This window comes from Lissotriton vulgaris, chromosome 2_1 (assembly GCF_964263255.1).
Source record: "Lissotriton vulgaris chromosome 2_1, aLisVul1.2, whole genome shotgun sequence".
In the NCBI taxonomy this organism is placed as follows: Eukaryota; Metazoa; Chordata; class Amphibia; order Caudata; family Salamandridae; genus Lissotriton; species Lissotriton vulgaris.
Window position 1 is genome coordinate 515,628,432 of NC_141687.1, and position 26,926 is coordinate 515,655,357.

The 26,926-nt window shown below is 49.7% G+C and overlaps 1 protein-coding gene across 1 annotated transcript in view; it reads left to right on the forward strand.

Annotated features, from left to right (window-relative positions):
* VPS8 (VPS8 subunit of CORVET complex) overlaps window positions 1-26,926 on the forward strand; it is a 1,704,823-nt gene that overhangs the window by 872,027 nt on the left and 805,870 nt on the right. The window contains exon 32 of the mRNA XM_086955430.1: window positions 14,532-14,630. Coding sequence (XP_086811556.1) covers window positions 14,532-14,630 — 99 coding nt within the window. The remainder of the gene's footprint in view (window positions 1-14,531; window positions 14,631-26,926) is intronic.

Below are 26,926 nucleotides of genomic sequence, written 5' to 3' on the forward strand. Positions count from 1 at the left end.
CAGCACCTAGATTCTTCACCAAGGTGATGTTGATGATTGCGGCACATCTGAGAAGGCTGGAGAACTCTGTGTTCTTGTACATAGATGAATGGTTGCTCAAGGTCAGCTCCCTACTGCAGATCGTATTGGTTCACCTTTAGTACTGGTCACAAGATAATCGAGAGCCTTCCCTCTCCTCATATGATCTGGGATATGATTGTGATGTTGTTGGAGGGGTCTTGCGTTCCAATCCTGACAGTTCTTTGCCTGCTAGGTCTGCTGGATTCCTGTATGCCACAGACACATGAGGGCTCACCAATGGGAGATTTGCCAGATACTGCCAATAGATGACGTTTTTTCCTTGTCCTGCAGTGACTAGGGTAGTAACAGGCTCCTCCGCCCTTGAGTGGAGTGCTCATCTGGAGGAACTGGAGCTCATTGTTCGCTGGTCTTCAGAAGAGCAGATGTTTCACATCATCCTGCTTGAATGCAGGCTTTGCATTTAGATCTAAAAGCCTTCCTCATTTGCCTTTGCTGCCAGTCTCTCCATATGTTCAGACACTACAACCTCTTTGTTGTTTGTCAGCAAATAGTTTCCAACCATGTGGGTGGTTTACTGAACTCCAGAGCTGACAGCCTCAGTTGTGGTTATCTTGCTAGCCATGAGTGGTGTCTTCACCCAAAGGTGGTTCAGACTATCATTGCCCTGTGGGGCATCTCCCAAGTGGACTTCTTTGCAATTTGCAGCAACACTCTGTGCCATCCTGTATCCAGGTTAGTGAACTTGGAGATGCAGTTCAGTTGAAGTGGATTTTTCAACTTAATTGCATATTGCCTCTCTTTCTTAACATTCCTTGAATGTTAAGAAAAGGTCACCAGGCCTAAGACCAAGCCAGTTTTGTTGCTTCTCACTAGCCAAGAAGGATGTGGTATGAAGACCTCCTTCAACTCTTCCTGTGTCCCTTTCTCCTAGGCTACCTCATAGCTGCACCCCAAACCTCAAACTTCATTCCTTGTGATTGAGTGGCGACACTTAAGCTCCTTTCTGGTGACCAGATGTTTGACATTATATTGTCCTCGTGTCACTCCTCTACAAAATCCATCTACTCTGGAAGGTTGAACATATTTATCACGTAGTGTGCGGAGCAGAACATTGACTCTTTGAAAGCATGCCTGTATAATTACTTTCTTTTGCTCAGTTGCTAGCCCAGCTAGGCTGTGCAGTTGACTATCAAAGCATACTTGCTCCTTTGTCAGCATTTGTTGGCCTTCCAAATCAGCGGTTACTCATCTTAAGTCAGTGATCCTGATGAGGTTTTTGATGGGACGGATACACGTTTCTCTGACACCTTTTGTAATGGCCCAATGGGATTTGAATCTTGTTTTTCCTTTTCAGATGTTTTCGATGGGTGGTCCCTTTGAGCCCCATCATGGTTGCTCATTATGTATAATTACTTTCAAGACTGTTTTTCTTGTGATATTTCCTCATAGAGGGGCATCAGTGAGTTGCAAGCATTCAGTGTTCTACCACTTTTATTTGCTTCTACCCTGAAAAGTGTCTTTCCTTCCAGATGTCTACTTCAGGCTTGTGGCAATCCATTACTGTTTCTGCCTTTAATTCTCCACCTCACCAAGATGTAGTCGAGCTTACATATGCCTGACCCCCATAAGCGGTCAGTTTTTACATTCACATTGTGATCAGCTCTTTGTGGGGTATGCAGATAGAAAAATGAGCAGAGCAGTCCAGAAGATGTCTTACTGAGATCATTTTGTGTTTCAAAATGTGCCATGCTGTTGCAAAAAAGAAACAATGTGGGGAGATCTGTACTGAGATTGCTAGGGTTGTTCTCATGGCCCACACTTGTTGTGTGGCAACATGGAATTCTCTTCACACGTCACTAAGTATTATTTCTTATACTTGGAGGTGAGAAACAATAGCCATTTAGTATGTTTGGGGTACCAGGATTTCATCCTCTGACCACTCTTTCAGACCCAAAACCTGGCAAAGAGACTACTTTGGAATCTGTTGAACAGAGGTGTAATCTGCAGGTAGAGTATCATAAGAAAAAAATCCTTTTCTTCAGTAGCAAGCTGTAATCTTTTTGGTGGATAATCACTGATCCCGTCTGCCTCCCTGTTCTTAAGGATGACCATAGACCATTAATAAGAAAGAGGTTCCTGTGCAACATAATTGAACTTCAATAGGAGCACAGACAAAATTGACGGGTATTTGAAGTCATGCACTGTAGTGGTCACATTTATTTATTTATTTATTTATTTATTTTTAATTTCTTTATTTGCATTTTTAGTAATATAGATACAATGTCCACAAGTTATATTTTACAGGATATATGGCGAGCTTCAACTGGCAGTCATCATTCTGCATTGAAGCTCCATAACAGTTTAGGTGCATTAAGCATCCTAGGTAAATTCTGCAGTTCCTGGTGAATCAATGTCGATTGCAATATGAGATTGTGTTTAACAGAAACTCAGAAGGTTTCACATAGTCCTGAGCATCATTATATCTAGACAAACATATATGACAACAGGTCATCTTGCCACGTGGCCGATGGGTACATTGTTGACATTACTAAGCTAGCATGAGCCCTGCAGCCATGATGCAGCTTTTACGGATGTTACTACAAAGCTTTATTTTTGTAAGACTTTGTTTCTGCTTTTCACATGAGAACTGTTTGCTGTGCTTTTTCTCTGCTTCTTGCTGGAGTTTAGTCTGACCATTGTGAGCAAGGTTGATTATCTGTGAAAAAATGAAAACAGTCCGTTTTTCATTTTTTCACAGATAATACCCCTGATGAAGGGCTGGATAAGCCCAAAATGCATAGGGATGTAGAAAGAAATATTGTGGATGTATTTTTTTTTTTTTTTTATAAACTTTATTTTTGTTGCAGACAATGATAGCATAGAACAGTTGCGTCAACAGTTACAAGAAAGCAACAACATTATGCAAAAAACATACCTCTGTATACACGGCCCATCAGCCCACAACCCGAGGGCCGGGCGGCGGTAGTTGGTAGCAAGTAAGCCAGGTCATGAACCCAGCCCTGTAACTGCACGGCAGGATATTCTGATCTGCTTTTCCGTTTTTTTTTTTTTTTCCTTTTCTTAAATACATGTTACCCCCCAACTCCCCAAGGGAACCCCTCCCCCCAAAACTACGGCATTCATGACTTAAACATGTGTACACAGGTCGTTCACCTCATTATGGCACTCCTATTGGCAGATATAGCAGCGGTCGCTACGTAAAGTAGGAATGTCGCCTTGAGATACAAAACACAATACTTCCCAGTTGTAACCTACATGTGCGTGTGCGGTCAGGCACTCCCCCAACTCACTGTTCTCCCCCACCCTCCCCGCCGCCCTCACCATCCTCATCCTCAGACTCTGTGTCCCCAGGGGTGAACAACTCCGCACTCGTACCATCCGAATCTTCGGCTTCCTCACTCACCACTCGCATCATTCTCCACGCAAGCAGGTCGTCCTGCAGTTTTACATCTCTACGCACGGTCTGCATAAAGGTTTCCTCCGCCAGGGACCATTCCCCCACATCCCTAAGCCAATGTGACATCTCCGGGGCCCTCTGTCCCATCCATGTGATGGCCACCCTCCTCCTTGCCAGTACTAGAAGCAGCTGTAACATCTTGTAGGGCAGAGTACACTTCCTGGGCTTGGGGACTAAGGCTAACAAGCAGTGAAGGGGGGTCAGCTCCATCCGGAGTCCAGTAACTCTACAAATGTGCGCCACCACTGACTGCCAGAAGGCGTAAACCAGTGGGCAGTCCCACGCTAGATGAAGAAAGGAGGCCCCCTGCGCGCCACACCTAGGGCAGTTATCGCGCTTGTCCGGGGCAATACGCCTCAAGGCAACCGGAGTCACATATGTTCGGTGTAAGAAGTTAAAGTGTATCAATTTGAACCGTGCGTTGCACGACACCTTCCGGGTGAGGGTACCAATGCGTTTGCGCTGTGTTGGGTCTAAAGCAACCCCTAGGTCAGCCTCCCAGGCCGCCCACGCCGGAGGAACCGGAGGGGTGGAGTCCTGCCTCATGGCTGAGTACAATAGTGTTATCAGCCTCCTGCCCCTACCACAGGAAAGGATAATATTGAGGGTATGGGACACAGGGGGCGCATCAGGGAATTGCGGCCAAGTATCTCGTGCCATTGCACGGAGGCCCCTGTAGTGTAGGAACTGTCCCTCCCCGAGTCCGAACGTCTCCGTCGCCCGTTCGATAGATAGGAACGTGTCATCCGGGTAGAGATCTGCCAACAGCTCGCATCCACCCGCTCTCCAGTCATGGAAAGGCATGTGTACCTCCATGTCCACCACTGGGGCCATGATCCATATCGGCAACTCCCTGTGAAAGGGGGCCCTCCGTAGGATTTTTTCCACAACACGCTGCCAAATGGCTGCGGTGTGGCGCACTATGTACGGCAGCGCCGCATCCGCGCCCCTGCCGCGCATCAGGGCCAACTGCACCGTCCGTTCATCCGCACTCCCCGCAAGGAGCCGTAGTTCCCAGGTGTCCGCATCCGCGAACCACCTGGCAGCTGGCAACAGCTGAGCTGCATAGTAGTAGAGGTCGAATCTCGGTGCCTCCAATCCCCCCTCCTCCCAGCTGCGGACCACCGTGTGCAAGGCGACTCTAGTGGATGTATTTATTTACGTTTGAAGAGCACTCTCATTGTACGAAAGAAAGTTACGATATTGCAATGAAAAAGTGACAATTACCATTACAAATTTATTTGGATTGAACTTTGTGTTTGTTTGAACTTACTTATACCTACGGGTACTCATAAAGCGGTGCACTGGGGGACAACTCCCATTGGGAATTGCTTCATAGACTATATTAAAATTCCCCATAAACTCTCATGCCGCGGGGATCCCCCACTGCGCTAATTCCTCCTAGTCCAGGAAGTGCCACTCACGCCTGCTCCTCCCCCGCTAATGTCACAGAATCCGAATCAGCATCCGCATCCAGCACCCGGAGTTCCGCCACCAGGGACTCCCACTCCCTTGCCGCCTCTAACGCTCTATCACTATGGGACCTAGGCACCTGTTGCATCCTGATTGAGCTCTCGCTGCCCGCCCACAGGAGTAGCGCAGCCTTCCACCTAACATAGCTAGGGCCGACCGCTGCCTTCCAATGCGACGTTATTTCCCTTTTGGCCAAGATGAGTCCAAAATCCAGGAACTTACTAGTTATCTTATTTTTACTAGTATGAAGGAACCAGTGTAAGAGGCACGACCCCTTGTCCACATCAATCTGCCGCTCAGTGATCCTGCAGAGTGTTCCTGTCACCTCCATCCAGTATGTGCCCAGCTGTGGGCAAGTCCACAACATGTGGACTAGATCCGCTCCTTCAGTTCGACATCGGGGGCAGATCGCTGTATTAATTTGGAAGTATTGATTCATTTTAGCTGGTGTAAGATACGCCCTGTGTAACACGAAGAATTGGATCAACTGAAACCTGGCATTCCTGGTACCCCTCCATGCCCTTAGAAGAATTTGTGACCAGGCCGCGTCCGGGATATCCTTCTCCAAGTCCGCCGCCCACCACTCCCGCAATCTCTGCAGCGGGGCAAGTCCGTCCCCCGACATTCGTTTGTACAAACATGTAATCGCTTTGTGCGTGCCCGCCGCCATCACCACGTATTGACATGTTCCGCTTACTGGGGGTTCAGATAGGCCAGCACCCCAATGCTTTTGCAGAGTAGCACTCAAAGCCGCATGCAATAGGAAGTGGCCACGCGGGAGACCAAAAGACTCCTGTAATGCACTATACGGCAACAGTGCGCCGTCTGCATGCAGGTCGCCCACCATCTCCAGTCCCAGCTCCTCCCAGTCCGCCAGACCGGACCAGTTGCCACCATGCGGTAGCGCTGTACACATGCCCAGTGGTATCTCGGGTGCGTATGGTCGCAGCACCCCAATTCTGCTATGGTACAGTTTCCAGCAATATCGTAGGGTGCTCTCCACCATGGACAAGTCGGCCTGTCTCAGTCTCGGCTGCAATACCACAAAGGATAAGACGTATCTCGGCACGTCAGGCATCGTCTCCCTCGCCGGTCCTTGAAACTCCAGCGCCACTGCCTGGGTGAGAACCTGGAACTGCGCAGACAGATAGTATAATTCAAAATCCGGAGAGGCAAGACCCCCCTCCACTCGCGACCTCATCAGCGTTTCCAACGCTATTCTGTGCCGTCCTGCACCCCAGATAAAACTACTCACTGCAGAGCGGAGTTGTCAGAAAAATGCTGCCGGTATCCGTATCGGTAGAGTCCTAAAAGAGTATACAAGACGAGGAAGCGCCACCATTTTCAGGAGCGCGACCAACCCATTACCGACAAAGGCAGAGACCACCAGAACCGCATGCTACCTCTCAAGCCCCTCATTGCTCTCTCAATATTACCTTTGAAGAGATCCGCCTTTGTGTGATACACACGTGTCCCTAAATAAGGAAGGCACTGTGGTTCCCACACTAGGCCGGGCGGTAACGTCGGCGGCCGCGTGTACTAGATACTGGGAAAACACAGGACTTCTCCCAGTTAACCTGCAGGCCCGAAATGTTCCCGAAACGATCAAGAAGGCTACGCACCCTGCTCAGGGCATCCTCTGCACCCACAAAAACATAAGGAGGTCGTCCGCATAGAGCGAGATATGGTGTTCGCGGCACAGGATAGGAGGAAGATACAGCTCTCCCCACCCGAACTCTAGCAGTTGCCGACAAATACAGGATTTTAGTCCAACCAATATACCCAGCCCCAAGCCCAAACTCCGTCATCACAGAGAACAGGTAGGGCCATTCCAGGCTATGAAACGCCTTAGCGATGTGGACTGAGAGACCAGTGCCTCGCCCCGCACCCCTCGTCCAAGATCCCGATCAGCCTACGGGCGCTACTGGCAGTATTGCGCATTGGGATAAAACCCGCCTTGTCTGCATGCACCAGCTGTGTCATTAATGGAAGGAGCCTAGTGGCGAGCACCCGGCTCAGTATTTTGTAGTCCGTAGTGAGCATGGAGAGAGGCCTATACGCAGCCGGGTCGGTTGGCAGTTTCCCAGGCTTGAGAAGCGGCACAATGATAGCCTCCCTAGCCGACCCCGGTAACCGCCCCGCCTTCCGAACCTCTCGGTACATCATCAATAGTCTCGGAGCCAGTAGGTCAACGTACGTCGAATAGAATTCGATAGGCAAGTCGTCGCTCCCAGGAGTTTTATTGCGCGCCAATTGCTTAATTGCACAGCGGATCTCGGCCAATGTAACATCCTGCCCAAGAGCATCTGCCTCTTCCTCCCCTATTGTAGGTAAATCCAAACCCTCCAGGAATGCCTGGTACTCTGTCTCATCAGCCCCTAAGCGGCTGGTGTAAAGGTCCTCGTAGAAGGAGCGGAACAACTCATTGATTCGCTGCTGATCATGCTCCAGCCGACCGATGGGGGAGGCCAGCGCCAAGATAGGCTCGCCTCTAGGGGTAGGGTCCGCAAGCCAAGCCAACAAGGTGTCCACCCTGTCTTGCTCCGCGTGCGCGCGAGCCACGAAAGCATCGGAGCCGCTCCACCCCCTCCGCCACCATCTCCTTTCGAGCTATCACGTCATCACGCGTCCCAGAGCCATCGGAATGAGCCCCCTCAGCCTCACGCAGGGCCAGCTCAGCCCTCTCGATCTCCTGTAAGAGCGGCTCCCTAACCCCCACCCACTTGGCAATACAAATCCCTTGGACCACCACCTTAAAGGCATCCCACTCTAGGGCCACCGTCGAGGCAGTGCCTGCATTTTCGGCAAAGTAGTGCTCTACCCCCTCGCTAAGCTCCGCCCGGAATACCGGCTCCTTTAACATCTCGGGCGCAACCTTCAGTGAGGGATTCTGGGGCGTTCCACCATCCAGGGGTTTATGGTCCGATATGCCACTGCTCCGTTGGGGCCAGGGGGGTTCTCCGCTAGTGTGCTCCCCCGGTACACATTTCGCCCGCTCAGCACAGTTCACAGTCCCATCCAGCCCAGCCACCCTGCCCAAATGCTGCGTGGCAGGGCAAGTGCCGCCGGCAGATCGCCTCAGGCTCGCCTCGCGGGTCCTCTGAGGGTTCAGCAGCGCAATCACGGGGCACACCCCCCGAGTATGGCAGGCGCGACCGGGAAGCTCCGACCAATGGGGCGTCCCGTAAGCCCAGCCCTCCCCGGCTCACCTCCAGTCCGTGGGCCCCAGCGCAGCACCGGCAGGCCCCCGCAGTGTCCTCCCAGGTGTCGAGGCCCCGAATACGGCCAAAGTAGGAGGGCTGCTCTCAGTACCCCCGTCCGCTCCTGGCTCTCTCCCCGTCAGAATCGCACTCTGTAGGCGCGAGCAGCACAGCCGGTGGCCTGGCCGCCGATCTACGGCCCGCCTAAGGGCCCGCCTCCAATTTCAGGCTGGATGGCAGCCCGCGCCCCTCGAGTCGGGGAGCTCCCATTCCTCCGGTTAGGGGACCGCTCTCCTCAACAGCCCAGCTGCTGTCTCCGCCCCGGTCGCTGGGGGCTCAGCACTCCGCCGCCGACCGCAGCCTCCAGCAGCAAGGCCCGGCAGGAACGAATCTCAGGGTCGGCGCCATTTTGATTAGCCGGAGATCAGCGCCTCCGTTCCTTCATGCGGCCAGTCCAACCTGATCCCGCTACCGGGCAGTCAAGCCGCGGCGCCCCCTCCGCTCCAGGTCGCCTCCCGCTGCAGCAGGTCAGTTTCGGGGGTTCAGGAGGCGTCCAATGCAGGAGAATTACGGGGGATCGGGCGCGGAGCTCGGAGCTAACGCTGCCTGCCCCATCGGCTCCTAAGCCACGCCCTCCTACTGTTCAGTGTCATGTGTTATTAGTACCTATGGAACCTGGATTGTAATCTGTTTAAGTGTTTGTATCTTGTCTGACCTCATCATCATTTTGGAAGTTATTTCCCACTGACTCTTGGGTCGCGTGATGTCTTTCTGCCAATATTGCATCCCAACATTGTGCAATGGGATATTTACTTAACCCAGCTATCTCCTCTCAGCCCCTAATGGAAAACCCACTCTTGGGCAAAGCAAGTTTCTGTCTAAGCTAGACCCTGGATTTGTCCTTCTGCCAATATTTTGCATACATTTTTCTGCTTGTTTAGCAGTGATAATTGCACTACCCCAAATATGTCCCCTAAGCTAGCCACAGGCTCTTTCTGTCTAGAAATAGAACTAGAAAGAATCTGGCTGTGGGCAGATGAGGGGCATGGACAAGCAATGAGGGGAGAAACTTGCTCAGGCAGGTGCAACAACAATGATGTTACCAGCCCTGCCAGATTGGAATCTCGACCTGTTCTAATGTAAATTTAGCCATTAGTAAGGCTTGCTGTCAAACCCAAATTGATGGGAAATGTGGCAAGCAGGGGAAATGTGCCTTGAATGAGGGGCTTAAGGTCATTTGTATCTAAAGTCCCAGGGTACGTCCTGCTGTGTAAATTGGCCCAGTTCAATGACTTTCGCCCATGACTTGTCATTGGTAGAGATGGTGAGCAGTTGCATGCTTCTCAGGGAGGTTGTGTGGGGTGCTCAAGCTCACAACTTAACAATCATACAACAAATCAGTAAGAGCGTTCAGCCCAGTGCTAAACTTTATAGAATTTTCACTAAACGTTAATAGTACATACTGATCAAAAGGATTTAATTTAATGTCTCTGAGCACTATTCAGGCAGTGCTGCACCTCTTCCCGCTCACACTCTACCTGTCCATGGTCCGTATTCTAGATCGCTATGGGTTATGAGGTAGTAACATGATTAAAATTGGATGCAAGTTCTCTCTTCCCCAAATAGGTTTACTCCGTTCTCGCAGGCACAGTTTAGTTCTACTTCTCATCAGTGGAATAGTCCATGTAGCTCTCGACACACTCACAGCCTCTCATGGAAGATGATGCATACTAGCTAGCAGCTCTCCTGGGTTCCCTGCTTTGCCTGTTGGGCCTGCACTCACTAGTGTGCCCGACATAAGCAGAGATAGCTGTTCTGGCTTGAGAAGGTTTACGAGTGAGTACTAAGCGCAAGCTAGTTTTGAATGGTGCTGGTCACTTATGTGTTTTATATCGGTGTTGTGAATCCACAGCAGGATGAATGCATACACGTTATGACGAATATGAGCATGCACTTAAGGTCACGTTCTTTTCAACACACACCAGAAGGGCAGTTTTCTGTGTCACGACTGTCGTGTTTTGACCGCCGAGGGAGCATAAAGGTTGTTTTACACATTTTCTTTAATTCGGTTCACCTTTTGAAACCGCACACTTAATTCTTTTGTGCATTAGTTCAACTGAACTTTGAATAGCAGATTGTCATACGTTCTTGGATCTCCTTAAAGCATGACTGATGGAGTATAACGATAGTTGGTTCTTTTAGCCACACTACACTGACGCATGTTGTTACCTTGCACCATACGATATCACCACGTGGTATCTTTACACCAGGGATTGCGAGAAGGATGGTTTCCTCTTTGTTATATTCTTTTTTGCATCATGGATTTGTCCCCTGATAAAGGGCTGTGTGCCCGAAATGCATTGGGATTGGCATGAAGTGAGAGGAGGACAATTATAATGTTCAACTGTTTGTTTGGATTCATTGTTACCGACTAGATTTAAAGAACATATATAATTTCCTTCATGAATATTGGATAAACCCATTAAATATCCAATCAGAAATTGTGGACTGATCTTTTTGTTGAGTTACTAAGTGTTAAATACCCTTTTCAGGGTCTTAGGTTGTGCCTATGAGGAATAACCCTATAGCTGTTCTGGCTTGACAAGGTCCTGCATCGGCTAATGGTGAGGGTCTCTGAAGTCTTGAGGACAGGCCCATTCCTGGGCCGGCAGGTACTTGCTGTCCCCCCGATCGGGCCAGACTACACCTGGCAGCCTCTTCTGGCTGGTCACAACTTCAGTAGATGTAGCCCTACATGGGCCGGATACAATTAGAAACAGATTGGGCTTGTTATTTTGCCAGTCCAATCCATGCTCATGCAGATCACTATAGTGGGCAACACTGGGCGATGCTGAGGCTTATCACAAGGTTGTGGCAGTAGGTAACATGCTGAGGTCGATCACAATTTAAGCAGGCACTGTGATGCACAGTATGAATCTTTAGCTGGTAGTTACAGCTGCAGACATGCAATCACATGGCCGAAGAGGCCTCTACAATTTCAGTTGCAGGGTTGCGGTTCCCACCGGAACTAGTGTGAAGAGACAACTGGGCCAGTGACACTACAGACCAGTAGATAGATCCCCTTATTTCCCTCTTCTGGGTGCCTCAGAGAATCATGCATCTTGCTTTTCCTAGACATATACTACTCCTGCAGGGTTGGCAGGCTTCCTCCCTCTCTCAGCTGGCAAGCAGATGTTTAGACACTTTGGAACAGGTACAAGGCTCTGCCAGCTTGAGATCTAGCCTGAGCCAATGTCCCGTCACCTCTAGGAGACTGGTTGTCAGTCAGGCACAAACCTTATTTGTACATCACTCCTTTCACTACTCTGTTGAGCACTCCCTTCCTTGGCCATAGAGGGCTTTGAACTGGAACTAGTGTGGTATCACTTTTATACGTCAAAATCGAACAGAGTATGTTTATCCACAGTCTGCAACAATAGAACCCGTGTGAGGTGGTATTCCCTTCAAGTGTCCTTTCCAGGCTACTATCCAGACACAGGCTTTGTCTAAAGTGATGCTTCTCATAGCAGAGTAGCTTCCAACTTAGAGTATCCACAACAAAGACACAAGGAGGTGGAGGTTTCTGCACTTGGCTGTTATCAGCCAAAGTGAAGGGTTAGTCAAGGAAAGACAAAAGGGCAGGCCTCACCCAAGGATTTCCATATTTTAAACAACAGAGTCTTCGTTATTGTTCCTCTCTCCTACCGTCTACCAAATGACAGTGTTCAGGAATACAAATCAGAAGTTCCTTGCTAACCAACAGACCTCATCGAATTTCTAAAGCCCTGTCTACACTCCCTGCATTTCAATGTCTAAGCCCTGTCCCTTCAGCTTCCAGATTGTGAGGAATACCCTTCCACTGTCGGGGAGAATAACTCACATCCATCTTGTGCAAAAACCAGGCCGGGCATCCAAAATAAATTACACATGCTTCCATTAGTCTAGCCCTCCTTACCGACACCATGCATGTACTTCCCAAGCTACACACATAAACACACACAACATTATTTCAGGATATTAGTGCTAATAACTAGGTGCAGAGAAGCTGAACTTTACACAACTGGGCTAGTAGGCCTTCATTCCAATGATACAGATCAAACGGTCTGGTGACAGCTATGGATTTACAAAACATGATAAGCTGCCACCTCAGCTCTATTTTAAAAAATCTATATTTTTATTGGTTTTTCCAAACAACAAAAGAAAAAGGACGAAAGCAATATTGTGATATCAAGCAAACATCTAATAATATGACAAATCTCAAGCTGTTCGTCTCAGTACCCCCACCACCCCCCACCCACATCCCTTTCCCGCCACCGGTGTACCTTGAGTACCATATCCTATCTAATAGAGGTACATCTGAGTTGTGCGCAATAAAGAGTGTACCAACATAAGGGCAGTGCTGATAATAAACTGTCATTGGAGCTCATTAGTAGTACCACAGAGCATACCCTGGCTTACTCACTGCGCACCAGAGTGTCGGTTGGATTCTCTGGGTCATCCAAGACCGAGCCCTCCTCCGAACCCTCTTCCGGAGCCTGTAAAAGTGCAACTAAAGCCACCCATGCCCTTGCCGCTTTCTGCACCTTTTCATTGTTAGTATGGAGTGCCTGCTGTAGCTTAAAGGTACCGTCGCTCAATGCCCATATGAGGAATTCCGCCCGCCATCTCCCCACAGTTGGCCCCATCGCAGATTTCCAATGCATTGTGATTTTCCTCTTAGCTAATATGAGACCTAGATCTATAAATTTGCTTGGCACTTTCTTTTTAGCCGTATGTGGGAACCAGTGCAATAAACAAGTACCCTGTTCTGGTTCTATAATACGATCAGTTATTCTACATAGCAGATCCATCACTTCCGCCCAGTACGTCCCTAACCTCTCACAACCCCACATCATATGCTGGAAATTGGCGCCCTCTAAGTCACACCTCGGGCATTGAGCTGCGGCCGCACTGAAATACTGATTAATCTTAGCTGGTGTCAAGTACGCTCTATGCTGGACATAAAAGTGCACCAATTGAAGTCTAGCATTCCCCGTGCTCTTCCAGGCTCTCCTAACTAACTGGGCCCACGTCTTTTCGGAAATGTCCCTGTCTAGGTCCGCTTCCCATTTCTCTCGCAACTAGCACAACGGTTTCTGCGCCTCTCGCCACCTCAGCTCTATGTGCTAAACCCATGATAGAGACAGTAGTCCACCACCTGCCAATGAGAGCATGCTTGGTGCACTCCTCCAGGTCAGAGGACAAGGCCTGAACCTTACTCCTGTCAAGGGACAGACCTAGGCTTTTGAGCACAAGTTAGATTAGAGTAACTGGGCCAAATTCTAAAATCAGGTTACTAGATACACACAGTCTGATACTTAGCACAGGGGAACCCAACTGTACACTATGCAAGGAACAATCCAGCCCCAACACATACTCCCTTTAATGCCTTCACAAAAATACTAAAAGTGATTTAGTTATGGGTCAAGGGCACAACTGTCCTTGAAGGCTACTACAGCAGTCAACACAGGGCATCCAATCTTTTAGACAAAGTAACTAAGATGTCAAACTGGAAGCATAATTACAAATGCAGTTCTGTCCAAGTCAAGGGCTTCGGAACAACCTATGCATACATGCGCCATGTATTGATGGCATTAAAACAACATAAGGGAAATAGGAAGTGCTGCAGTCATCATCATGAGCTGGTAACTGGAACCTTTACAGTGTGACCGAAAGAAGATGATCTACCCTGCCTGTTCAAATACTTTGCAGAAACCGTGTTACTGTTCACCATAATTAGAGAATGAGAATCCTTTTGAAATTGAGATTCTTAATTAGAGCATACGTTACTAGTACCTCTTAAGTAATGCTCCATACTGTTCACTTGATTTGAATTTATTGTAATTCTCTTCTGAAAAGGGAGATATTGCAGGAATACATCTGCTTCAATTAATCTGTGAGGTAGCATGGGAAAGAGTGCTCTAAGTTTTTATATTTTTGCTACATTCATTTTTGCAAAAAGATGAATGTTTAGTGCACCTGAAAGGTGAATACATTTTATTAACAAATGGAAAATTATTTGAGAAAAGGCATAATTTAAATGAAAACAGGGTACAAGTTATTTGTCTTTCCTTTGCTACTTTGCAATTAGTAATCTGAACATTTTGCAAAAATGTGTCTGCATTGAACCTTTCGCTTAAAACTACGCTAATGTATTGCATACACATCTATTTAAATTATTAGTAAATAATGGGGCAGTTTTTAAGTAGAATGGTTTCATTAGTACAATATAGAAGTTATTGTCATTTTGTTTTATGTATGGATACTGTTTTTTTAATTTCAGCTATTAACAATTTCCTTTAATTTCTTACATGATGCAGGAAGAAGTGTTCAACTATATACATAACATTTTATCAATTCCTGGGTATAGCCCTGAAGAGAAAATATCTTTGTGGAATAAAGCCATGCATCATATGGAGGTATTGTAGTGTTTAAAAGCCTTTAACTGCATCAGTGGCAAATAATACTCTGAAATATCATAATTATTAACATATACCTATAATGTTGTGTTCATAAAAAAATGACACCTAACGTGACTGTAAAAAATATTTTGGGAACTACTTTAATTAATGTCAAGCTTGTGAAAATAGTTGTGGCTCAATAAAGCTTAAATAACAAGGGTTAGACATTTACGACTACAATACAACGGTCAAATCTAATGCAATTACTGTAGTAGAGGTGAAATGATACCCACCAAGTTCATCAAATGTAGTTTGGTTTCACAAGTTTCATTTAGGATTTGCTGCACGTCTCCGATTCTCTACAAACCTCCATCTTTTTACCCAGGTTGCCGGGTTGCCTTAACCTCCGCTTTCTGCGTACACAGATTGCGCTGTGGACCGATCCCTACCCGCACCTCCGACCGGCTCCAGCCGCTCTCTGACCAAGCTGCGCTCCCTCCCTGGGGGCCCCCGGGGCGGGAGATGTGTTGCTCTCCTAGGGCCGACTGGCAACAGCAGCAGGGACACGAATGACCCGTCGCCGTAGCCTCGCGCCCAATCGCCGCAGCCTCGCACCCCATCTCCGGCACCGTTGGCCCAGGCTGAAGGCAGCCCGGTTGCAGCTCGCGCAGTGCCCTGCTCCTCCCGCCTCATCCTGTGTGCCGGGGCGGCCCTTCTCTGCCTATCCCTGCTGCCCCTGGGAGGCAGTACTGAGAAGGGGGGGTCCCAGCGTGAGTGTAATAGTGAACATACAGTGACTATGTTTGGGTAAACCCCCCTATATATACACTACTTTGAGCAGACTCTGGTCTGCGAGGTTTCTCTTCTCTCTTCTCTTGAATTCATTTTCGCTCTCAGCACACCATGGTGGAAAGAGAACTTCTCTTATACTCAGAGGAATATATTGACAAACTCCTTGAAAACCCCGACAACATCTTTTTATCTGCTACCATCCCGACTATAGACTTTAATTTGAAAGACAAAATATCACGTCTAGAGCGGTTGGAGAAGAAGCTGGTCCGCACCAGGTGGCATGGTCACCTTCTGACAAGATACCTCAAAGAGAATATCATCCCAGTGGGTCTACAAATTAAGATAGAACCAGCCATCTGCATAGAGGTACCCAAGTTCAAAGAGGGATTCAGTCACGTTGCCAACAATGCAATTGGTACTTGGATGGTACTTGGTGTGGAAACCGCTGCCGAACAGATCCAGATTATCACCACGGAAATCAAATCACTCAAGGCTAAAATAGCAGCCGACGCGAACTTTGCGAGTGCCAAGGATACCTTAAGCAATCTTGAGGCTTCCCTCAATGACTTTGATCTGACCACACAAAATCCCAAATTGGAGAAATTAGCACGGGATATACATCTCTACGACAAGAAAAAAACATATCCCTACCTGCAGGAAGATTATTATCCTCAGGATAACCAGGGACGCTTCACAAATAGAGGACGTGGGTCCTACAGAGGAAGACGCAATTACCAAACCTTCTCTGATTCATCATACAGCTCAGAGGGTGAACAGGATCAAGCGGGCCCAAGTCACTTTTACAACTGCCCAGACTACGGATATCAACAAAACCAATACTACCCTTTTTTAGGAAAGCGTCAAGGACAATGGCGCCCACCGCGTGGCAGGGGCAACAACTGGCCACGCGGCCAACAACGCGGCCCACAACAGAACACGAGCAACTGGGATGGAGGTCGCGGCCAAGCCCAGAAGCAAGTGCACTTCCAACAGGAACAGCATGGCGAGAGGGTGACCCGCAACAAAGTTTACCGGTGGTAAATCTCCTACAGACTCCAAGTCCTGTAGTCAACATATCGCAACACAACCTGAATGACGATGAACTCAAAGTGCTGAGCAAAGGGTTATCATATGTTCCGACCAATAAACCTGATAACTTCACAGTACGAACTGAACTCATCAAGTTCTTTCTAAAAATTCGGTTGAAATACTTCTTTCGCAACTCCGGACCCCATTTCAATCCTTCTCTAACGGGTCTCAGAATACCTTCTACGTTTGTTCCACATGCCAGTATGATGTCACATAAAATTCTAGCCTATGAGGCTGTGGTCTGGAGGGATGTACAGAAACTCCTATTGGAGAAATCATATACCAAGTACAACATAAGTAGAACTGAAAAGGTGGCACTGCAATCCCTCGCCCGAAACAATGAGGTTGTAATCAAGCCTGCCGACAAGGGCGGTGCTATTATGATCCAGGACGTGTCGAAATATGAATCTGAAATTCTTCGTCAATTGAATGACGGCGTGAGTAACCAACAACTCAGATCTGATCCCTCCAAAGCTATTGCCCTGGAAATCTTGGAGTTGACACAAGCCGGCCATGATCAAGGTTTTTTATCTGAAAACGAGTTTCTCTATCTTAATCAAAAAAAACCTTGACTGGCCACCATCTACACCATACCCAAAATTCACAAAAATATGGTGGACCCCCTGGACGCCCTATAGTCTCAGATGTGGCTCCTTCCCTGAGCCTCTTGGCAAATACATTGACTTTTTTCTCAAACCCCTTGCTGAGTCTACCCAATCATATCTACGTGACACCATGCACACAATAAACATCGTCGAGAATCTATCCTTCGACCCTCCACATCAAATGCTAGCTACAGCGATGTGGTCTCGCTTTACACCTGTATTCCGCAACAGGAAGCTCTAGCTGTTATAACCAGATGTTTACAGCAAAGACCTGCACCGGTACAAGTTCCTACTGAATTCATTGTGGCCCTCTTGAAGATAGCGATGACAAAAAACTTTTTTATATTCAAAAATCAGTTCTATCCCCAGACATTAGGTGTAGCAATGGGGGCTCCCTTTGCTCCGGATGTGGCCATTCTCTGTATGGCGGCCTTCGAGGATGACACTGTCCTTAATTATTTCAATCCATTCAGAGACCGACTCAGTCTCTGGATGAGATACATTGACGATAATCTTGGACGGGGATACGGATGGATTATCCACCTTCTTCACATGGCTCAATCAACAATCCCCTCATCTCAAATTTACGATTCAATCAGACAATCAAACTATAAATTTTCTTGACGTTACCATTTATCAGGAGTCGTGCATCCTACTCACTACACTCTACCGCAAACCGGCTGAAAGGAATTTGTTGTTACAATACAACAGTCATCATCCGAGAGCACTTCATGACAATTTGCCTTTCGGGCAGTTCCTACGTATCCGGAGGAACTGTTCCAACAAAGACCACTATTTCAAAGAATCTGAAGATCTTGCAAATCGTCTGCAGCAACGGGGTTATCCTCGACGCCTGGTAAAAAAATAAAGGAAACGTGCCTGGTTCTATCCACGAGAGGAACTACTTTTACCCAAAGACTAGACAGACCAACAAGAAAACAGGATTGTGTGTGTAACAACATTTACCACTAAAAGTAATTAGATCAAACGTATCGTGAATCAACACTGGCAATTAATCTTTGATGATGCTAACCAGAAGGACAACCCCCTACACGCCTTTAAGAAAGCAAAAAGTGTGAAAGACAATGTAGTACGGTCCTTCCTACAAACTCCAGAGGATCCAACCATCACTTCACTATGGAACCTGCCACCTGTTGTAGGCCACTTTAAATGTGGCCACTGTAAGGCCTGTGATACCGCAATACAAACGAAGGTATTTGAACATCTTCAACACAAAATCCTGCTCAAATCGCACAGTAATTGCAACACATCCAACATTATCTACGCGATAATATGCCCATGTAAATTGATCTATATTGGTCAAACGCAACAGAAGGCCAAAGTGAGAATTCTCCAACACATGAGCCGGATCAGATGCGAGGTCCAGGGCGCACCACTTGTAGATCATTTCAAACTTGCTGCACACTCCCCAGAAAGTCTCTGATGGGTTGTGTTAGAAAAGGCAGTACTAGGACCCCGAGGGGGCAACATTTCAGGCATTCTCAACACACGTGAATTGAAGTGGATGCTCTTCTTTGACTCCATCCTCCAAGGTCTCAATGAACAGGATAGTTCTTTTTCCCAATTAGCAACCCTGCCCTGAGTCCCTGGTAATCTAATCACTAATAGGAATCTGTAAGACCGAGTGTCACTGATCAGTACTGGCCTATACCCTCCTGTGAGGGGTACGCCATTGCAATATAGAAGTGTATGTGTATACGTCCTGAAAGATAAATACGTGTCATCATCATCACTTATTTGTAATGCTTTCTACTGTGGCAACGACTGGCTTTACTATCTTACGACAGGTACGCCATACGAACATAATTTGTTTCCATGATCATACTTGCAATTATAAATGTATATACTCTACATTGTACTAATTTAATTCCATGCGGGATTTTTACTAATTTATAACCAATTTGTCTACTTTCCGGGCTTAATGTGCAACTAAATCTTATCAGGTTTCATCCCGTGGTAATCGTACCATATGCCCCGGTCTTTTCTCTATGTCTATACTTCGGACTCTGAGTCACGTGTTGCCGTCCCCATAGTTACGGTATAACCAGGAAGCTCTGTTCGCCATTGCAGAACACGAGCGGCACTGTATGCCAGATTCATTCGGCGCACGGTGTGTCACTCCTTTATGCTAACCTTGCCTCGGAAAGCGCTAAACTGCAATTTATTTCTGTATCTAAATCCTTGACACGCTCTCCGTGTTCCTCCACAGATGCCATGGAGCGATCCCTTGTGCAACTAACTTACCCTGGGACTAAGTGCCAACGCAACTTACAATTCGGGTAAGCCTTGTCATCCCACGGGCGATGCGCACCAAAACAGTCCCGCTTGGCCCTTGAATTCTAATATGAATATCTTGTTCCAGATACTGCCATATTCACCGTCCCTGGGCCAGATTCCGTCTCCACCGCTCTATAAACGTCCTCATTGTAAGTCATTTTTACTTATTTAATTATGTAAAAAACTAATACGCCCTTTTTGGAATAATAATATGTTTATTCCTCCACCCTCCGACCTACCAGGACTCTGTTTACAAAGTGAATTCCTTTCTTTAATTTTCTCGGTCTCAATAATTGAACAATTCTACGGAGACGCAAGTCCTGTCCGTTATTCATAAGATGAGCATCAACCAGAATGGTATGCTCTTTGGTGTGATTATTATTAACTGTGATTAATTCATGTTGTCTCCCGCGACTAGCTGAGCAATCATTAAAACAATTCTCTTTAATATATATTAATTAGGTTGCCTGCCCCGCACCCTGTCCTGATGAAGACCCCACAGCAAGGGTACCACTAATCCCTGCGAACTACTGAGGGTCGAAACGTCGACAATAGCTCGCTGTTTGTCAGCTTCACGCCAATATTTTGACATTAAATGTAATTTGTGAAGCATGATACATGTTGACTGATGTTTTGAACCGATGGTCTTTTGTTTTGTATATTGAAATTCATATACAAATGCACTTTTGATATTTGGTTGATTTTACTGTCACAATTCCCGTTACCGCACTATCCTCACCTAATCACCTCCCTCCTCCCCTCCTTGGGGCACTGTACAACCATTGATAATCTGTAATCATTGGACATTATATTGAATATAACCATCCCCATTGTGAATAAAAACAATGAGGATTCATTTATTGTTTCTCTAAATTTCTTTACAAATTGTATGTTCACTATTACACTCACTCTGGGACCCCCCCTTCTCAATACTTATAGAACCCAGGTCCCAGTGACTATGTTTGGGTAAACCCCCCTATATATACAAGCCCCTGGGAGGCGGTCCGGCCGCCGGTGAGCTGAGCTTGGGGCTGCCGTTGCTCCGGCTTAGCCTGCGGTGGGGTTGCCTTCCTGCTCGGGAGCCTGTGGACGCTGTTAAGTCGGGGACTCCCCATGCGGAGACCGGACTTTCAGTCTCAAAAGGAGACCATGCCCTGGATAGCGCTCGCCTCTCTGCGGTCCGCAAAGGTAAGGAGATATCAGCGGTCCTGCTGTCACAACCCCATCTGACCAAAACACAGGATTATGTTGTGTGTATGAGGGTATGCAGATTGTAGCCCTTTGGCATTCTGGGGGGAGTACATGGAGGGGCATATGGATGAGAAAAACCTTTCTACTGTATTTCATAATATCCATTCTAAGGGTCCTTAAAGGTAAATGTTATAACAAGGTAAACTTGAAGTTATTCCTTCTTTTGGGCTCTAAAAGGGACCACAGAGACTGTTAATATTTCCTTTTATATTTTTCCATGTGCACCAACAGCACAACATGTAATAGGAACTCTCTTATGTGATCCTTGTTCCAGAGGTGTCTGCTATCCGCTTCACCATTCCATTGTATACTGATGTCGTCTTGAGAGGTATGTGTCTATACCTTCCTCTGGTCAGTCAGCATCAACAAACACCCTGTCTGTCAACCGAAGTATCTTCCTTGAACATCCCCTCTTGCAAGGAGCTTTCTTCAAAATAGTTTTTGGAATTTAAAGGGTTCCTCCTGTTGTTCTTGTGCAGGATCCATTGTTGTAGGCCTGTTCTCTCCTTGGATAGGTTTTTGAAGCTGCGCCATGACTTAATACTCAACTTTTTTTTTCCCTTTCCTTGACGATCTTTAACTGGAACTCTGCAAAGCCTTCTGACGTGTGGTCCTTTGGCAAACACAAGTTGCAGACTTGGAGATTATCCTTCTCTGCAAACTTGTGATGCCAATTAGGGCACAACACGGTATATGCTCGATATCTCAAATTAATTGTCCAGGCCAAGCAGATGATGACCTTGTGGTAAGCTAATTAGGGTTGAAAACCACAAGAGCTGTCATTATGAACTTGTGTTTCTCTTTGGTTTCTTTCGCTGTGCGAAGTCTTTGTCCGATTGTTCTATAATTTTCTACCTCTATTGCTTTCAGACCCCATGGCAGAAAAGAAACAAGCATTTGCAATGAAATAAGTCTCGCATTTACGCAAGTTTGAGCTATTAGCATTGTAAATGACATTTTTTTTTATGTTTTGGTTTTTAAAACATAAATAAAAGGCATTGCCATTTACAATGCAATAGTTTAAACTTGCTTAAATGCGAGACCTATTGCATTGCAAATGCTTGTCCTTTTTTTCTGTGCCATCAACATGGCTCCGGGCATTGCTCTCCTCAGAATTTTCCATTTTTTATTCAACCATTACTTGTCCTTTAAAAAAGAAAAAGCTTGTTGTAGTGCAGGATCTGAAAGAGACATGTTAGTGATAGATTCCTTACCTTAGAATAACCCCAGGCGTCAGACTGGATCCGGAAAATTTTGCGTAGCAGTACCCTTGCGCGTCGGTAGGCGTCGTCTGCGGCTCCGCGTCCGTCGTCGGCGTCGTGGGCGCCGTGATGACGTCGTCGGAGTACTTAGACGCCGCCTCCGCGTGCTGACGTCGGTTCTTCTTTTTTCCGCGCCAGCCAGCGCATATCTGGAAAAAGCAGTTCCCTAGTCATTTTTTGACTAGGTTTTTGGATCTTTTGATCTATTTCGAAGTCTTCACGACTCCGACGGTGCCGTTAGGGATGCCCGGCTTCAAGCACTGCGACGAGTGCGAACGCCTCATGTCGATTACGGATCCGCACCGCCTGTGCCTGACGTTTTTGGGCGTCGACCATGACGACGAGGCCTGCTCCGACTGTCGGGCCCTCTCGAGGAAGGCCAGGCGGGAGCGGTCCCGCAGGCGACTCGAGATCCGCCAGTCGGCCCCGCGCCGTGTGAGGTCCCGGTCCCGGTCCCACGGGAGGTCGAGGGACAGGTCGCGGGGGCGGAGCCGTCACAGCTCCGGGAGTCGGCGCCACTCCTCCGGGTCCAAGTCGTCAGGTAAGAAGCATAAGAAGTCGAAGAGACATCATCGCTCTTCCGACTCCCCCCGACGCTCGCGCGATGCGGCCGGGGGTTCGGGTGACACCGCCCACGCGGTTCCTCAGGAGTCGCGGGCGCCGCGTTCGGCTCCATACCCCCCGGTCCCTGGGCTGAACGCGACGCCGGAGGAGATAGAACGCTTCCTCATGGCCATGAGGTCCCTTTCTTCTCCGACGGGTTCCGCGGCGCCTTCGGGCCCAGCGAACCCGTCTGGGGGCCCTAGTGGGTCGGGGGCTGCGACCCCGACGCCGTCGGGTGCTTCGGCCTCGACGCCGCCGGCGTCTTCGGCGCCGGCGCCGCAGGGCTCCACGATCCCGACGCCGCCGCTGCCCTCGGGCTCGGCGCCGCAGGGTTCAGCGGTCCCGGCGTCGTCGGTGCCTTCGGGCCCGACGCCGCAGGGTGCCGTTCGGCCCTCGTCGGGCGCTGGAACGTCCCCGGTGGACCTTACGACCCCCCCGGGGTCGGTCCGTGTGGTGTCCCCTCCGGCGTCGGCCGACGCCGTCTCCAATGCCTCCTCTGTATGGGTTCCGGCGTCGGGACGGGGCCTGTCGGCGCCGATCTCGACGCCGGTCGGGGAATTCCATCCCTATGACCCATCCTCATTCACTTACGACCCTGAGTCTCAGGAGATGGGGGAAGAGGAGGATTGGGAGGGGTCTGAGGACCCTCTGATAAGGGAATGTCAGTCTAACATGGACTGGACAGGAGACCTTGGGGAGGCCAGTGGCCTGGACACCTCTCCAGAAACTGGATTCGTCTCTCCTCCTTCCGTGGCTTCGGAGGAGGGCGCAACATATAGTGTGGTGTTGATGAGGGCTGCTAAGGCGTTGGGCCTTGAGCTCCCCGTCGCGGCCGTGAGGACTAACCTCCTCACTGAGGTCCTTAAGCCGCAGTCATGCTCCATGGAGCCTATGCTGCCGTTTAATGAGGCCTTGTCGGACGTTCTTTTGGGCACTTGGTCCAGGCCCGCTACAGGTTCGCCTGTAGATAGGAACGTGGCCAGACGCCACCGCCCGGCTCCGGGCGACCCATGTTTCCTGTCCACCCACCCCACCCCCGAGAGTCTGGTTATCCAGGCCTCTAACTCCCAGACCGCCTTCCCGTCGGCTCCCCCTGACCGGGAATCCAAGAGGTACGAGGCCTTTGGCAAAAAGGTATTCTCGTCCCTTAGCTTAGGACTGCGGTCTTCCAACACCGCATGCCTCTTGGGCCGTTACACCCATTCTATATGGGAAACGGTGGCGGAATTGCTGCCAGAGTGTCCGTTGGAGGTACGGGCCAAACTCGGCCAAGCCCTAGTGGAGGGCCGGGACGCAGCGAAGTATTCGATCAGGTGCGGACTGGATACAACTGACTCGCTGGGCAGAGCGATGGCTACGACGGTGGCGATTCGACGCCACGCCTGGCTCAGATCCGCCAACTTCTCGGCTGATGTCCAGAATACCCTCATGGACATGCTGTTCGATGGCCGTCGCCTCTTTGGCGACAAGGCAGACCACGCGCTCGAGCGCTTTAAGGACTCCAGGGCTACGGCCAAGTCCTTGGGCCTCTCGGCCCCGCGCCAGCAAGTGGGTGCCTTTCGCTCCTTTCGTGGCCAAGGAAGGGGCGTCCCCACGCGTGCCGCCAGCCACTCGCCGCAAACTGTCGTCCAGCGCGGCGGCGGCCGTGGAAACCGCCGTGGAGGCGGTCGGGGAGGCAAGCGGAGCCAGTCCACACCTGCCCCCGCAGCATCCGCCTCTAAACCCTCCTAGTCCGTGCTTTTCGGCCCATGTGACGCCAGTGGGGGGCAGGGTTCGCCATCACCACTCTCACTGGTGCACAGTCACTTCGGACAGGTGGGTGCTGCAGATCGTCCGAAGGGGCTACTCCCTCCCCTTTGAGACGACCCCTCAAGCCATGCCACCGCAACACCACCGCGTATCGGGGGATCATTTGCGGCTCCTGCAGGGGGAAGTTTCGGCCCTCCTGGCCAAGGGGGCCATCAAGCGCGTTCCTGGGCCAGAAGTAGGTCGTGGTTGCTACTCCCACTACTTCCTGGTACCCAAGAATGGCAAAGGGGGCCTACGCCCTATCTTGGATCTGAGGAACGTCAACGGCTTCCTCCGGAAGGAGAAGTTCAAAATGCTGACACTGGCTCAGGTCTTGGCTGCCCTAGACCCAGGAGACTGGATGGTAGCGTTGGACTTGCAGGATGCGTATTTCCACATCCCCGTCCTGCCGGCCCACCGGCGTTACCTGCGGTTCACGGTAGGCCTCGAGCACTTTCAGTTTACTGTGCTCCCCTTCGGCCTTACCAGTGCCCCACGGTTGTTCACGAAGGTGATGGCGGTGGTCGCAGCTCACCTGCGCAGGTTAGGGGTTTCAGTCTTCCCCTACCTAGACGACTGGTTGTTGAAGGCGGGCTCGCCCCAGGCAGTTGTCAACCACCTCCAGACTACGGCGGATCTCCTGCACAGGCTGGGATTTTCCATCAATGTGCCGAAGTCACACCTGTGCCCCTCTCAGAAGCTCCTTTTCATCGGAGCGGTTCTCGACTCGGCGCAGTTTCTGGTTTACCCGCCCGAACAGCGAGTCCGGGATATTCAGGCCCTGATTCCGATCTTCGGGCGTTATCCCGGGTTTCGGTCAGGCTGACGCTGCGGCTTCTGGGGCTGATGGCCTCCTGCATCCTTCTGGTGCATCACGCACGGTGGCGGATGCGGGCTCTGCAATGGGACCTGAAGTTTCAGTGGGCCCAGCACCGGGGCAACCTTTCCGACCATGTCCTGATCTCGGAGGGCACTGCGAGACAGCTGCAGTGGTGGCTCACGGACCGCGATTGGGTCAACGGCAGATCCCTCTCCCTTCCCCAACCGGAGCACGTAGTTGTGACGGACGCGTCCCTCCAGGGCTGGGGTGGCCACTTGGGAGAGGCGGAGATCAGAGGACTCTGGTCTCCGGCGGAGTCCCGGCTCCATATCAATCTGTTGGAGCTGCGGGCGATTCGTCTGGCACTGAAAGCATTCCTCCTGTCTGTCCGAGGGAGTGCAGTGCAGGTGTTCACGGACAACACCACCGCCATGTGGTACTGCAACAAACAGGGCGGTGTGGGGTCGTGGACCCTATGCCAGGAGGCTCTGCGCCTCTGGCAATGGCTGGAACATCAGGGCGTGACTCTGGTGGTTCAACACCTGGCAGGTTCTCTGAACGCCAGGGCGGACAAACTCAGCCGTCGGTGCTCGATGGATCACGAATGGCGTCTGAACTCGGACGTGGCGCAAGACCTCTTTCTGCGTTGGGGAGAGCCTTGGTTAGATCTATTCGCCACCGAAGAGAACGCGCAATGTCATCAGTTCTGCGCGTTGGAATTTCCAAGGCGGCACTCGCTCGGAGACGCTTTTCGTCGCGAGTGGAGCTGCGGTCTGTTGTACGCCTTTCCGCCTATACCTCTTCTGCCCAGAGTGCTGAAGAAGATCAAGCGCGACCGAGCACAAGTCATCCTTGTGGCTCCGGACTGGGCACGAAGGTACTGGTATCCCGAGCTACTCAGTATGTCAGTCGATCCCCCGGTTTGTCTGCCTCTTCAGGAGGACCTTCTGTCGCAGCAGCAGGGGACGGTCCTCCACCCGAACCTGTCCAGTCTCCACCTCCATGCATGGAGATTGAGCGGCGACAGTTGAGGCCATTTGACTTGCCTCCTGAAGTTTGCAACATCATTCTGGCAGCCAGGCGTCCCTCCACAAAAACGGTATACGCCTGCAGGTGGAATAGATTTGTGGCATGGTGCACAGCAAAGGCTGTGGATCCTCTCAATGCCCCTCTCTCTGAGATTCTTCTCTTCCTTCTTTCTCTTGCCCAGCAGGGCTCTGCTCTGGGCACTATCAAGGGCTATCTTTCGGCTCTTTCAGCCTTTCTGAGGCTGCCTGACCAACCCTCTTTGTTCAAGTCCCCTATAGTAAACAGATTTCTGAAAGGCATCACTCATACCTTTCCTCCTGTTCCTTTCGTGATGCCTCAGTGGGACTTGAACCTGGTTCTAACATTTCTGATGTGCGCTCCCTTTGAGCCACTTCATAACTGTCCACTTCGCCTTCTTTCTTTGAAGACTGCCTTCCTGGTAGCCATCACCTCTGCCAGGAGAGTGAGTGAGCTCCAGGCCCTCTCTTGTAAGCCTCCTTTCCTTTCAGTCCATCCAGACAAGGTTGTTTTGAGGACTAGGCCCTCCTTCTTGCCTAAGGTGGTCATGGCCTTCCACATGGGGCAGTCCATCACATTGCCCACCTTCTTTCCGCCTCCGCACCCCTCGAGAGAGGAGGAGAGGCTCCACCGTCTGGACCCAAAACGTGCGCTCTCGTTCTATCTGGATCGCACACGCCAGTTCCGGGTGGATGATCAACTCTTTGTTGGGTACGCGGGCGCTAAGAAAGGGAACGCGGTGCACAAGAGGACCATTTC